Here is a 14849-nt window from a genome sequence, read left to right as displayed (position 1 = left end):
ACAAAAGAAAAATGGGGTAAGCGACGGATGGGCGCTATTTTATATTTTAGGGTATTCGGAGCCACAGGACATGCATGCTTTGTGCCCTAAACTATGAATTAGTGGGATTAGAAGGGAGTGAGTTCATGGCATCACCTCATATGCAAATTTATTTATCTTGTATGGTTGCATAATTTATGTATCTTGTATTGTTTGATGCATGACACTTTGATTAACTGTGATAGTTGACCTTGAGGGGTTTGACGGTACTCAACTGGGCATTAGAATGCTCATACCCTAATAGATTGTGTGTGATTCAAGGCGAAGTTTGAGGAAGCGGGTTTCAACCAAGCTACTAGGCCTTTGTTGTTGATTTGTGTAATTTATATTTCTAAGTAGTCAACCGTTTGTTAAAGATCTTAAAGTGTATTTAACTACGAGTTACTGTGACTCTAATTATGTGTTATTAAGTAAATTTTTATTATTTGTGGCTCTATTTCTCATCATATTATGGTTGTAGGATTTTATTCTTATGACTATGATATGGCTCACACCCTGATTCGGGAATATTCCTTTTTCTAGAATCGGGTCGTGATAGTGGAGGAGGAAGCGTGAGACTGCATGAGTGGTTGTCTTATTTATTTTTTTAATTTTTTATGAAGTTTTATTTATTTATAAAGTTCTTATTTGCCTTTTATTTTTCTTTTGTTTTTATGTATTTGATTTTTATTTTACTCAAAATTATAAATATACCCTTAGTATTAACAGAGAATTGGACGAAATCATCTAAAATCTAATGACAGGTTTGAAATTGGCCATTTCAATTAATTCAAGTGCTAAATTGGCTGACTTTTAGTTCAAGGGGTTAAGTTCGATTAGGGTCCTAATTCGGGGGGTATTTCAGCAAAATTTTAACTAAAAAATAAGGAGCATAATTGTAAATGCTCTCATAATTTATAAATAAACAAGTTCCCTATATAGTCATTGTACACTTTGACATTTTACATATGCACTTACTTAGTATTACTAATGTTAAATATTATTGTTGCATCTCAGAAGCCAGTCTAGACGATTAGAGTTCATGTAATTGGAATGAGCTATTAATGATATGATGTATATTTGTTTGCCGGTGCAGTGTAACTTTACAATTTGACAAGAAAGCACAATCCATGATTTATATAAAGAGATATTTAGTCAAATACCCATTCTTAGCACTAAAACTATAAATAAACCCCATACTATTTAATTTCTATAAACAAACCCAAAAAAACCCAAAAAATGACAATTGGCCCTATTGAATTTAATTTTGATTATTAAATTACTTTGATGTCCTATTGAGTATTTTGGGCTTGTTTATATGTTTTGGGGTTGGGTTTGTTTTGAGAAATCAATGGCAGTTTTGTAATTTAAAAGAAGTTAAAAGCCTTTTTGTTATGTTATAAATGAGTTTTGGGTGTGTTTCTAAAGTCCATTTCATATGGGGTATTTTTATAATTTGGGCTCATATATTGGGTATATTAGTGAATCTCCTGTATATAAATGAGCAGATATGGGCTTAGCCAAATTGGGTAGAGCGGATGTGTTTCTCACTATGCACCTGAGTTCTAATCATCCTCTCTATAATTTGGGCTCGTTTGGTACGTCGGACTGTACTGACTAATTTCTGTCGGATAGTACTAATCTGTTCCGGAGAGTACTGACTATTTATCCATAATATTATAAGGCGTTTGGTGATGTTCCGGATAAATAGTTTGTCAAAGTTATACTGTGTTTGGTGATGTTCCGGATAACATCAGATTAGACTATTTTAAAAATAAATAAAAAACTTTGATAATTTTAATGGAAATTGAGATTCAATCCCACAACGTCGAATCAATATATCACATACAAAGAAAACATTCGATTAAAAAAAATGTCAAAAAATAAAAATTAATAACTTAATTTCCACAAAAATTTAATAAAAAATTGAAATATATAAAGAATAGAGAAGAAGTAAGATGAAGCATATTGGAGAGAGTATGAAAAAGAGAGAGAGAGATTGAGAGATGAATACCTGGAGAGGAGTGAAGAAAATAACATGTGGAGAAGATAGCAGAGAAGAACCCTAGGGAGAAGAAGATGAAAAGATCGTCTGACTTTTTTCGTAGAACGCGTGTTCTTTTTTTCTAGCCGTATAATTAAGCGTATATTATCTAATCCGAGGTGTGTGGGCTGTATTAGTTAGTCAGGTAAGTAGAGTATTAAAAGCCCAACCCGTATAAAATAGTCGGATAATTAAATAATACAAGTTGACACCAAACACCTGACATAGACTATTTACTCCTATCCAAAGTCTAATACGGTGTACCAAACGAGTAAAATATTGCTTGTATAAAAAAAAAATTATATAAAGAATTATTAAACGATCACTGTCCTTCAGGCCCAAAAGAAAATGCCAGGGTGCTTAATTTCAATTAATTAATTTGGCACACCAACTGAGTATTCCACTTCTTGGAAAGTGATGGTTGCTCTAGTATTCAAACCCTTGAATTTCCTTATTCCAATATCACACGTCACCCATGCTGTCCAATTCTTAATTTCCACATTTCATAGGCTTGGACCAAAAACAATAATAAGAAAAGCACAACGACCCAGTATAAAAATTTGGGCAAAGTATAATTTTGAACTAGTACAGGGTGCCAATGGGTTCCCACCAGGGCCGGCCCTGACTTTTGGATGGCCCTTGGCTAGAAATGAAAATGATGCCCTTGGCTAGATAAATAAAAGAATTTCTAGTACATATTAGCTTTCTTTCATTGATTGCTACTTTTAGCAATTAAATACTTTTTGGCAATTAAATACTTTAATACATGTAATTGATGTTTGTATATTATATAATTTTCATTTGGACTCTTCAGAAACACTTGTAATCAAACTTGGGGCCTCCAAATGCCAAACTATTGAAATTATTCTCCTCTAAAATCATATTCTTCAACTTGGTACATATATAATATATATAATTTGGGGCCCTACAAATGCGAGGCCTGTGGCCGTTGCCCTCCTTGCCCACCCTCAGGGCCGGCATTGGTTCCCACCACAGTGGGGAATGGTGGCTTCCCCTCCCCATGTCAACCAGTTTGAACCCGTTTGAACTCCAATGTAACCCCAAAAATAAAGTTGAACGTTAACTATTGCAATGATCACTCAACTTGTACCCAACTTTTATTCCAGTGACTCAGTTCAATTTTAAAATTCTATTTGTTTGTATACTTTCACTTGTATCTTATTTTCATCAGAATTTTGTGTAATTTTCTGTTAATATTAAGGGTAAACTGGTGATGTCACCTCCCAAATAAGGGATAAATTAGACACTTCACCACTTATGTGAAATAAAATAAAGAAATTCCAGGGGATGGTATTTGTTAATTGGAGTGGGGCTGTGTGGGATGCCCTTAAAAATATATGTTGGATGTCCTTGGTTGTTGAAAAAGGCGTGAGAGTTTGTGTGTGATTTAGAAAGTTAGGAGGAATAGGAGGAAATTGTATGTGCTTGAATCATTCAACTTATATATATATATATATATATATTTATTCTCTTATCCGGATGTCCGTACGTTATTATCGTGCGGATCCTATTGTAAACAGGCAGGAAAACAAAAGGGGATAGTACAAAATACACGGCGTCCGCACGATAATAACGTCTGGATGTCCGCATAAGAGAATTTCTGATATATATATGTAAAATATTCAGAGAGAACCGGAGAGGGTGATAGTCAAACTCTTGTCTAGCAATGTAAGAGAAAATACCAAGTAAATAGTTGGATGCATCGTTATAAGATGAGGAAGGCCATGGATATCAAACAGTAAGTCAATAGCACGACACAGATAATAGTGTCATTTAGATCAGAGAAAATCCATGAGCATTATTTCCACAGAAATGCAACAAGCTGTTCTCATCTCTTCCCTTTGCTTAATTTTAGTCGCTTTTTCCAGAGTTCTTGGAGAAACCCAAAAAGCCTGCAAACAACTTCACTGTGGGGATCATGGCCCTGCTATCCATTTCCCTTTCAGGCTCAAAGACAGACACCCAGATCATTGTGGATATCCTGGGTTTGTTGTATCTTGCAATGAAAGACATGAGACTGTTCTTGAGCTGCCAATTCCAGTCAAATTCTCTGTGAATACTATAGATTATAAGAATCAGGAAATCTATTTATATTACCCAGATAATTGCCAACTGGCAAAGCTTTTAGAAACCCAGAACATGTCATTCTTTCCCTTTTACGTAATTGACCAAGGGAACTTTATGCTATTCGATTGTTCTTCAGGGCTTGAGGAATCTGGAGAGGTTGCTGTCCCCTGTCTTAGTAGCCCCGGCCACCATATTTATGCAGTGTATTCTTCTGATTACGTTGAAGGCCTACAATATTGTACCAAGACGTCTGATGTTTTATCAGTCCCATATAAATTTCGTTGGTCTGAACCAAATTGTACAGAATGTGAAGCTAAAGGAAAGAAGTGTAGATTGAAGAGTAATGGCACCAAAAACGAAATCGAATGTGTACATGAAGCAAATATGAGTAAGTGGGGTAACATTTATTTATTTATTTTCATATATATACAGACATACATACATACATATATATATATATACGTATTGTGCTTCAGTTTTTACAGATTCCAAATTTCTAATAGAGCATAGATGTTTACACTTTCTGCTTGCTTATTCATCCATCATTTTTTCCTAAGCAAAAACTAAAACGAAATAATCTTCAAACCGTGTGAAGTTGTACCAAATTCATGTACCCATATAAAATATTAATTTCATACATATTCTGACTGTGCCATTATCTTTTACAGGTGCAGCAAGGAAATTAGTGGTTACAGGTGAGTCAACTAACTGGTTTTTGGTTTGTTTCATCTCTACAAGACGTTGTCGGTATATATATATGTATTCACATAGGGTTTTCTGTGCAGGTGCATCCCTGGGTTCATTTGTTCTCATGCTACTGGTCATTGCAGCCTATCATGTCTATAGCTATGACAGAAATGAAAAAGAGAATCGATTGAAAATTGAAAGATTTCTAGAGGACTACAAAGCTCTCAAGCCAAGCAGATATTCTTATGCAGACATTAAGAGGATTACAGATCAATTCAAGGACAAGTTAGGGGAAGGAGCCTATGGATCTGTTTATAAAGGAAAGCTTTCTTCTGAATTATTTGTTGCAGTGAAAGTCCTCAACAGTTCTACGGGAGATGGGGAAGACTTCATAAATGAAGTGGGAACAATGGGTCATATCCACCATGTTAACGTGGTTCGCATGGTTGGCTTCTGTGCTGATGGATTTAGACGCGCTCTTGTCTATGAGTTCTTACCTAACGGTTCACTACAAGATTTCATTTCATCAGCCAACAATAATAACAGTTTCCTTGGTTGGGATAAGTTGCAAGATATCGCTCTAGGCGTAGCCCAAGGAATTGAATATCTTCACCAAGGATGTGATCAACGGATCCTCCATTTTGATATCAAACCACAAAACGTTTTGCTAGACTACAACTTCACTGCAAAACTTTCAGATTTTGGTTTGGCCAAGTTATGTTCCAAGGATCAAAGCCTAGTGTCAATGACTACAGCTAGGGGAACCATGGGCTACATTGCACCTGAAGTGTTCTCCAGGAACTTCGGAAAGGTGTCCTACAAGTCAGATGTCTATAGTTTTGGAATGCTATTGCTTGAGATGATACGAGGTAAAAAGCATATTGGTGCAACCCCGGAGAACACTAACGAAGCTTACTACCCAGAGGCGGTCTATAATCTTCTCGAAGAAGCAGAAGACCCAAGAGTCCATATTGGAGAAGAAGGAGATGGTAAAATTCCAACGAAACTTGCCATTGTAGGGTTGTGGTGCATCCAATGGAACCCGGTGGATCGTCCTTCCATGAAAACGGTGGTTGAAATGTTGGAAGGAGGAGAAAACTTAACCAAGCCGCCAAATCCTTTTGCTTCCACAGGTTCTACAAGAATATTTGCAACTGGGCCATCAAGAAATTTAAATCTAGAGTTAGAAACAATTGTTGAGTTAGAGTAATAAGTAAGATAATGGTACTAAAATTCAATGTATCGTGTTAATACATACAAACAATCCTTACTAAGAGCAACGTGGTAATTTGAAGGGTAAAGTTTGCTACTTTACTATTTTGTTACCCCATCAGTTTCTTCAATTTAATTAATTCAATATTTGACTTTTCTTTTTCTTTTTAATCAAACACTAATATTTAATTCAGTTTAATAATACTAAATCAATATTTAAATAATAATTCATTATTGTTCACTTGGCCCCATGTGGCTTTTGCCACGCCAAGACATCTTTTATTGTTCAGAAGCTTAATAAATCCGTTGAAGAGCCAAAGTCCACTCGTCTGTTCTGAAGAGTGAATGAGGAGTCCTATATTTGGTGAGCGTGTTTGACAAGGCTATTGGATAAGGTTTTTGCTGATGTGACTCATCTATTTTTGTGTCCCAAGGTCTTTGAAGATGCTGTTAGAGATGCTCTAAGTTTTTAATTATTTTATCCTCAAATTTGCGTGTTTCCACGTGTCAAAAGCCATAAATTTATATACCTTGAAACTTTAGCTACAATGCAGAAATTATTTGTATTTATATATTATAAAATTGTAACTGTAATGTAGGGATTTGATAAGTCATATGGTTAGGTAGTTTGTTTAGTTTTTGATTGCGTGATGTGGTACTCTTTTTCCTTGACTGGATTTCCTCTTCTTCATATTTTTTAAGACAACGTTTTAAGGAGGCCACAAAATAGCACTGCATATTCCAGTTTTCCTGGTTTTTTTATTATCTGAATTCTTAGTTTGAATGAAATCTCTACCTATTTTGATTTAATAAAAAAATACCCGAAAGAGATGACTACAATGCATAGTCCAATTTGAAAGCTCATAGAGAACTACTTATTCGTTGTTAAGACTAGCCACTTCGCACGCGCTTCCGTGCGTGCAAGAGGCTTTGTTTACAAAAATTTTAATTTATTTTAGAATTAAAAAAGATAATATGTAGTTGTGTTCCATAAAAATAGGATCCATTATCTAATTTTTCTTGTAATTTTATTTTATTTAATATGAAAAAGTGTGAATTTACCATATTATTCTCATTTAATTAGTAATTTTAATTCTTAATGTTTGCATTAACCAAGGGCATTTTCTGGTATTTTGAATGTTATACCATTTTCTGCCTTTTGCTTTATATATATAGATACATACACATGTCATGTTGAAAACTCTCCTTCATAGGAATATATATATGTGAAAGAAAAAATTTACAAAAGAGGGAATAATTAAAAATTCAGAATAGTTAATGTTAGAAAATTATAATATTTATATTTAATTTTTTAATAATTGAATGTAAATTAAATTGTGGGATTTGTGACTTTAAGTACATGACTTTTACGAATTGGTATGTATCAATTGGGAATAGTCATGTTCTTAATAGAGGAAAAATAAAATATTATTTATTTTGTTTGCAAATAAAACAATAATACTTTATGTGAAAAGTTGCATTGTTTTATAGTAATTGAAACATTGCACTTCTCGGCTTATGGTTGTAACAGGAAAAGACAAATTTGTTGATATTTTTCAATCACATCTTTTCTGAACAGAGAACTTTTTTTTTTTTTTTTTTTTTTTTTTCCTGAGTCAAACAACTTATACGAAACAAACCAACCTAAAACCCAACCACAAAACCCTTAAAACAACATCCCATCACTACGTAGATATTGTCAAAGAAGACCTCCTATGATCTAGAAAAAGCATCATAGTTCTTCGTACAGAGTCAAAAACGTACTGTGGGTATCAAAAAAGATCCAGTCAATCACCCAACCGCAAAACCATTGAAACACATCCCATCACTATGCAGATACTGTCAAAGAACGCCTCCTATGATATAAAGAAAGCATCATAATTCTTCATACAGAGTCAAAAACGTATTGTGAGCATCATAACAGATCCAGCCAAACACCAACCACCACCTCCAATTTTCTTGATCCAGAACTCGAGCTGACAAGCAAGGGAGACCAAGATTGGCCTCTTAGCCTGAAGAAAATTCCGAAGAAAGATCTTCATAGTAGGAACGTTCATCGGTTGCTAAGCCCAAGAACGTTCCATAGGAGAATTATTAGGGAGATCTTGGAGACCCCTCGAGGCTAGTCTCCTCCGCCTTGTCAACAAAATCCTCGATACAAAAACTATGCTTACCAGAAAAATCCATGCCACTACTAATCAGATGCCCAGCACAAGTTTTCGCACGCTTCTGATTCCCCATTGGTGTCACATACTTGTCATCCCCTTGAGCAGAAGAGACGGTGGCCATCTCCATAGTGTTAAGATGGAGACCCCTCACCAGTGACTGGCTCCTTAGGAACCCAGAAAGGAAGCCAACGCAACCACCCCAAGAAGAACAAAAGAGCACAAAAAATGTCATACCCAATTCACCAAGAAGAACCCAAAGAGAAAAGCAGAGAAGACTGAGAGAGACGACGCAGACAATGAGTAAAGAAAACTAGAGAAACCCTAACCCTAGCCTTCAAGGCTCTCCTCGCATGAACGAGAGAGCGACCCCAAATCTAAACAGAGGCCTTGTTGCCTATAAATAGAGAAGGTCCTACAAAATTTCATTCATCCAGTTGTCATCCAACAATAGTAGTTTTTAGGGCATTCATAGCATTGTATTTTCATAAATATAGTGTGTTAGTAAGAGAGAGTTCATACACAAGTTTGAGTTTTCTTTTCTTGGGGATTAGAGTGCTACTTCAACAAGAAGTCGATCGTTGTATCTTGGGAGACGTTTGCGAAGAAAATCCTAAAAGCACCTGTGAGGAGGGAATTTCGTCTTAAGGAGATAGAACCAAGTTTTAGACTCGATCATTTGTAAAGTATTCCTAATTTTACCTTGTCATTATTTTATTGTATTTATTTCGAATTTATAGTGAAGTTTTATTTTCGAAATTCTGTAAATATAGCAATTATCTTTATTTTTTACCAACAGTTAAGATATCCACCACTCATACTACTCACACTTATAAATAAATAAATAAATAAATAAAAACACCAACAATATAACTATAAAAGCTTGACAATACCCTTGAGACCACATAAAAGCATGGTTTGTGGCCTAATATAACGAGATTCCTTGGTATACAAGCTCCACGTACATGTAGATTCCGATTTGGGGTCACTCTCTTGTTATGTGAGGAAAGTCATGAGTCTTATCTAGGGTTTCCTCTCGCAGTCAGCTGCCATCCCATCCTGGTGAATCCACGTCGCTTTCTCTCTCTTGCAAGATTGTCTTCTCACGCTTAGTGGTTAACACCTCCAGCCTCTGGCCAATTGCGTTTAGTCGCTCTCTTAAATCCCACCGTCATAGTCGCCATCGTTCTCCCTCTCCGACCTTGCAGGGCGTGTCTTCCTGTTTGTCCTCATTTGCACTCCTGAGCTATTCTCCCTCTGTCTGCCATTGCTGTGATCATTCCCGGGTTTATTTGCACTCAATTTGGGGCCTGGTTTATTTGTTCTCGGTTTTGAATTCCTTACTGTTTGGTGTATAGTCTATTGTGTTGGGATGTCTATGTCTGTTGTAGACATTGAGCAATCCTTTGATAGTAGTCTGGTACTCACGCCACGTGAAAAGACTGGTCTGATTATTGGTTCTTCTAACGTTGCATACAATTTTGTTGGTTTTATTTATGGTCTTGTCGCTCAAGTCCTTACTGATAAACCTGTCAATTGTGATGGCTTTATAAAAACCTTGGGTGCATCTTGTCGCTTTGGAGATGTCTCTATAAAAGAAATTGGTTCCAACAAATATTGGGTGCGTTTTGTTTGTGATCGCGATAAGAAGCAGGTTCTTGATATGGAGCCTTGTGCCTTTCGGCGTTCATTGATATTGCTGGCGAACATCCCTGATAACGGGAATCTGCATTCAATGCCTTTATCCCTTGGTACCTTTTGGGTTCAACTCCATGGTGTCCTTGGTTTTTGCATGACTGTCATTGTTGCTAAAGCAATAGGGGCTATTCCCAGAGAAGTTCTTTAGGTGGATAATTGTGATAGTTCTAACTGTGTGAGTCGTTTTATTCATATTCGTGTAAGGTTTGATGTCACACAGCCTCTTATATGTTGTACACCTGTTACCTTCCCAGAAGTGGGCAAGCGAATGGTGGACTTTAAGTATGAATATCTTCCTGAATATTGCTTTGCATGGGCAAAATTGGTCACCCATCCCAGGTGTATGTTGATAAATATGAGCTCTCTCAAGGTTCTCTCAATCCGTCTTTGTTGGCCAAGTTTTCCTTTGCTTTTGTTGATTTGGAAGATGATACCAACTTGCAGGCAACTCTATAGGCTCTTCGGAATGCCATATTTCGGCTCCCTTACCCCCATATAAGAGCCCTCTTTGTTCTCCTCGGCAAGCGGGTCTTTGGACCAATGATGGTTCGGGTGGTCATAGTAGTTCTGACACTCTGTCTTGGCGGTCTTCCTCTCGTGAACGACTGAGGTAGAGGATTCCATCTCCCCTTCAGCTCTTCCACTTTGCTCCATAGTGTTTGATGCGGTGGCCTCTCTTCGGCACCAATATGAGATATTTGCTACGGCGGCGAGTACTCCGCTAGCTTCTCTACTTGTGCCAAACACCTCGGTGGTCCCAGTGATCCCCGCGCTAAATGATCCCATCTTCCAGGCGCCTCCCCTTATTCCCTGGGATTTAATAACCTATGATCCTCTTGAACTTATGCCTATTATTCAGTTCTCTGCACGTCATTCACCAAAAAAGGGTCTCGGCAGACCCAAGAAAGGGGAGATTCTCCGTAGTGCCTCTTATATGATTACTGCTAAGCATAAAACTCCTATTACACCTATTTCTGTCAGTGATACTTTGGTTTCTGGAGTAGATTTCATGGCTTCTAAGCGACTGTACATTGATGTCCCTTCTGATGAACCTATGAAGACCAGTCCAGTGGAGTCTCTTGGGAGCATTCCTTAATGTGTTTTTGGAGCATTCGTGGGCTTGGCGGTCTGGTGAATGCTCTCAAACTTGCTCCCCATGAGCAAGTTAAGTTGTTGATGCCAGTTTTGTTATTATTACATGGTGTTTCTTATTTCACCCCTTCACATCTCTTTGATTTTCGCATGTTTCAAGGACTAGTTATATAGGAGGTTTCTTTGTCAGTGTTGAGATGATACAACGTGCTTGGGGGACCTTTTATTCATTTTCCTGGCATGTTTGCATGGTTTGTCTCTTCTTTGTGTCACTCTTTGCAAACTTTCTCTAATTTCATCGCCATTCACTATTGGAGGTGGCTAGAGATGGTGTGCTTGTGGTTGGTTTTTTTTTTTTCTCTTCTTGGGGAATTGGTGTGTTCTCTGTCGGATGCTCTCACTATCTTGTGGCTGTGCAAAGGACTATGATCTCATAGCAGGGTTCTTTTGACAGTTGGGTTGTGTTGTAGTGTTCTCGTCGGAGGTCTATGTGCTAGTTTGTTGATTTATTCTGATTCAGACTCTCTTGTTAGTCTATGACATGTGTGGTGTTCTTTTCTACCCTGGGGTTTGTCCCTCAAGAAGGTTTCGTATCGCTCTATGTATATGAATGAAATCATTTTTCTCAAAAAAAAAAAAAAAAAAGAGATTGGTAATTAAATTTTCTACAGTCTGTATTTAATCTTAATTCTAGCGTTTGCAATAGGCTATGAACTTATACACCATCTCCACTTTCAAATTAGTCTTTTCGACCTCAGTGTAACGTCTGTTACTTTTCATTACATATATATCTAAAACATTAAAAGTTAAAAACATCCAATATAATTGAAAAATAAAAACCGACTGGAAAAACATTATAAGTTCATTTGTTCAAGATAAGTGGTGAAATGTCTAGTTTATCCATTATTCGATTGGTGGAATGATTGATTACCCCTAAACTTAACATAAAACTTAACAAAAGTGATGGTAATGAGGAAAATAAGACACAAAGGAAAGTATACGGGCAATAGGAAAAATTGAATTGAGTGATCAAAATGAAATTCAAATATGAGAGTTGGGCACAGGGTCCCCATCCTGAACCCGTTGGCTGTTGGTGGACTGCTTGAGTTGCTCCCAAATTTTGTAATACATTAATGATGGATATTCATGGTTTCAACTTTGTTTTTCCCTGAGACTAGACTTGTTGAAAATTATAAGGGCCGGTTTGATAACTATTTCAATTTTAGTTTTTAGTTTTCATTTTTTTGTGCTGGATTATAAAGTAAAATGAGAGTGAGAATGAGTGAGGATGAGATTGAGAGAGAGGATGGGAGGGGAGGATGGGAGGGAGGAGTAACAAAAGTGAAAACAATTTCAAATAGATTTTAGTTTTTAGTTTTTGTTTTCACTTTTGTTCCTTCTCCCTCACATCCTCCCCTCTCATCTTCCCTCTCAATTCCATCTCCACTCTCATTCTCACTTCCATTCTCCCTATTTTTCCTCTATACTCTAGCACAAAAAATGAAAGCTAAAAACTAAAATTGAAATTGTTTTCAAACGAGTCTTAAGCAAAGACGGACTGTGCATATGGCTAACCTGTGCTATAGCCTAGGTGACTTTTTCTTTTTCATATCCTATAACATTCCCAGCCCACCACCTGCTTGGTGAAATGCTCCACTCCAGGGAAGGTTTGTAGAGGTGTAAGCCTATAGATGCATTTTTCAGGAAAAAGATGAGAACACACGCCATCTATTTGACTTTTAATTTAAAAGTTTGTTTGTTTTTTTTTTTCTTCAATGAAATGGTAAGTTTGACAAGAGGTATATTTAATACACACGGTGTCGTTTTCATTAAATTTATGTAACCCAGCTAATCCTTTCCTTCTTATTAATTAATTTCCTTCTCACTACAAGCCCAAGTTCCATAAAGCAATAGCTACACACCTTTTCCAAGCATTGTAAAACAACCATAAATATTTTTATTTTAGACAAATATTTGTGGACCGGCACAATGCATATTTATTTTGATATAATAAAAAAAATTACCCGAAAGAGATGACTACTTTTTTTTTTTTTTTGGTCTGAACCACGAGATGGTCCTGGATGGGCCCAAACTATGGGTGGCACCTTTAAGCCTTAACCACAACCCAGACTAATCCCCACTCACACTGGGTCGGCCCATAAGGGGTAAAGTGCTGGCCAAAATGGTGACTCCATACGAGATGACTACTTTTATTTTAATATGCTAAAAAAATACTTTATTTAGCCTTATATTTTTAGAACAAATATTCATGGACCGACCACTGCACGCACACACTTTTATTTTTGGTAGGTTTGTATGTAAGATAAATTTAGCCCACCCCAATTTAAAATCATGGATCCATCCCTAGTCCTTTTTTGAGAATCAAGATTTCATTCAAAACTCAAAAAGAGAGTACATCTGCAGAAAGAAATGGGAGCAACCATGTAGGTGCTTCCTCAATCCAAGAAACAAAATCATTACAACTAATTGCAAACTGAGCCAAAGTATGTGCCACCTTATTACCGCTTCTTGGGGTCCATTGACATAAAACTATTCTAAATTTACTAAGTAGATGTTTCGCCTCTTCAAATAAGAGACCATCTGTTCCATTGCAATCCTCTATTGAAAGAATACCAGTTATGCATTCTTTTGCGTCCATCTCTAGAATGGCATAAGTAAATCCCATGTCAACAGCAAATCGCATTTCTTCAATTGCAGCCATAAGCTCCGTTTGCCTAGCCCAATAACTGGCTTGGATTGGCTTAACACATGCACCCATAAATTCACCATACTCATTTCTAACAACCACACCAATCCCACGAATGGAGTCACCAGGTTTGAGTGCTCCATCTACATTTATTTTATAAAAACCTGCTGGTGGAGGCCTCCAAACATGAGAAGGAGCTTGAGAGCTAGACGTACCATCATGGATTCCTTCCATAGTCCTAAGTTTCTCAAATTTCTATTCCAGTTGTTGTGCTTTTCTCATTATTATTTTTAGTCAAAGTCTGTGAAAAGCTGGAAGGTAAGCATTGGATAGCAGACGAGGATACATCATGGATGATGCTTTCTTATCAAATTGTAAAGATACACTGCACGGACCGGCAGCAAAAGAGGATGCATCATGCCTTAGTAGTTCATTTCAACTACATGACAAAACATCAGCGACTTTCTAGAAATCGAGGATTCTTTCGCTTTTTTAGGGCCGTTTGGTAACTATTTCTTGTTTTTTAGATTTTAGTTTTTATTTTTTGTTAGATATATAGAGAAAAAAATTTCTTGTGTTTTGGACCGTTAGCCAATGTGATCAAATCCGTTAAATTTATATTTAAAAACTGTTTAAATCTATATATATAAACATTCAAAATATCAGAAAATGCCTTTGGTTAATGCAAACATTAAAAATTGAAATTATTAATTAAATGAGGATAATATGGTAAATTCACACTTTTTCAAATTTTAAAGAAAAATCAAATAATAGATCCTATTTTTATGGAACACAACTACCCATTATCTTTTTTAATTCTACAATAAATTTTAAATTTTTTTAAAAAAAACCTCTTGCAGGCGCGGAAGCGCTTGTGGAGAGGCTAGTATTAATAATTAAAAAAAAGATATATTTGAATTCAATTTAAAATTAGATAATTAAGAAATAAAAATAAGATCTAAAACTAAAAGAAATTAAAATCAAAGAATACCACCATCCAATCTAGTCGCCACCCCCACCCTTCTCTCTTCTCTCTTTCTCCCAGCAACTACCTGCCCAGCTACTTCCTGCAGCCGGACCCAAAGGCCCCAACTGATCCCCAAGCTACACCCACCTCCTAAACTCAAATCCACCCAAC

General features: G+C 36.4%; 2 protein-coding genes across 7 annotated transcripts; one reads left to right on the top strand and one right to left on the bottom strand.

Moving 5' to 3' along the window:
- The first annotated feature begins 3892 nt into the window (after positions 1-3892).
- On the top strand, positions 3893-6053 carry LOC110772780 (rust resistance kinase Lr10-like). Of its 6 annotated transcripts, none has more exons than XM_088249273.1 (3): positions 3893-4538; positions 4825-4845; positions 4936-6053. In XM_088249273.1, exons 1-3 carry the CDS (start codon positions 3896-3898, stop codon positions 6045-6047), a joined length of 1776 nt encoding a protein of 591 aa, XP_088105399.1. In that variant the 5' UTR covers positions 3893-3895; the 3' UTR covers positions 6048-6053. The 6 variants fall into 6 exon arrangements, with proteins under 6 accessions (XP_088105399.1, XP_088105398.1, XP_088105397.1 ...); XM_088249272.1 differs by having other exon boundaries at positions 4819-4845; XM_088249271.1 differs by having other exon boundaries at positions 3893-4547.
- Positions 6054-13405: 7352 nt separating this feature from the next.
- LOC110772779 (uncharacterized) lies at positions 13406-13945 on the bottom strand. The gene has a single exon (XM_021977245.2). It carries the CDS (start codon positions 13943-13945, stop codon positions 13406-13408), a length of 540 nt encoding a protein of 179 aa, XP_021832937.2.
- Positions 13946-14849: the final 904 nt, after the last annotated feature.

This window comes from Prunus avium, chromosome 2 (assembly GCF_965620075.1).
Source record: "Prunus avium chromosome 2, drPruAviu1.hap1.1, whole genome shotgun sequence".
Lineage (NCBI taxonomy): Eukaryota > Viridiplantae > Streptophyta > Magnoliopsida > Rosales > Rosaceae > Prunus > Prunus avium.
The sequence above is the reverse complement of the archived record's forward strand: the minus strand, read 5'-3'. Positions and strand labels throughout refer to the sequence as shown.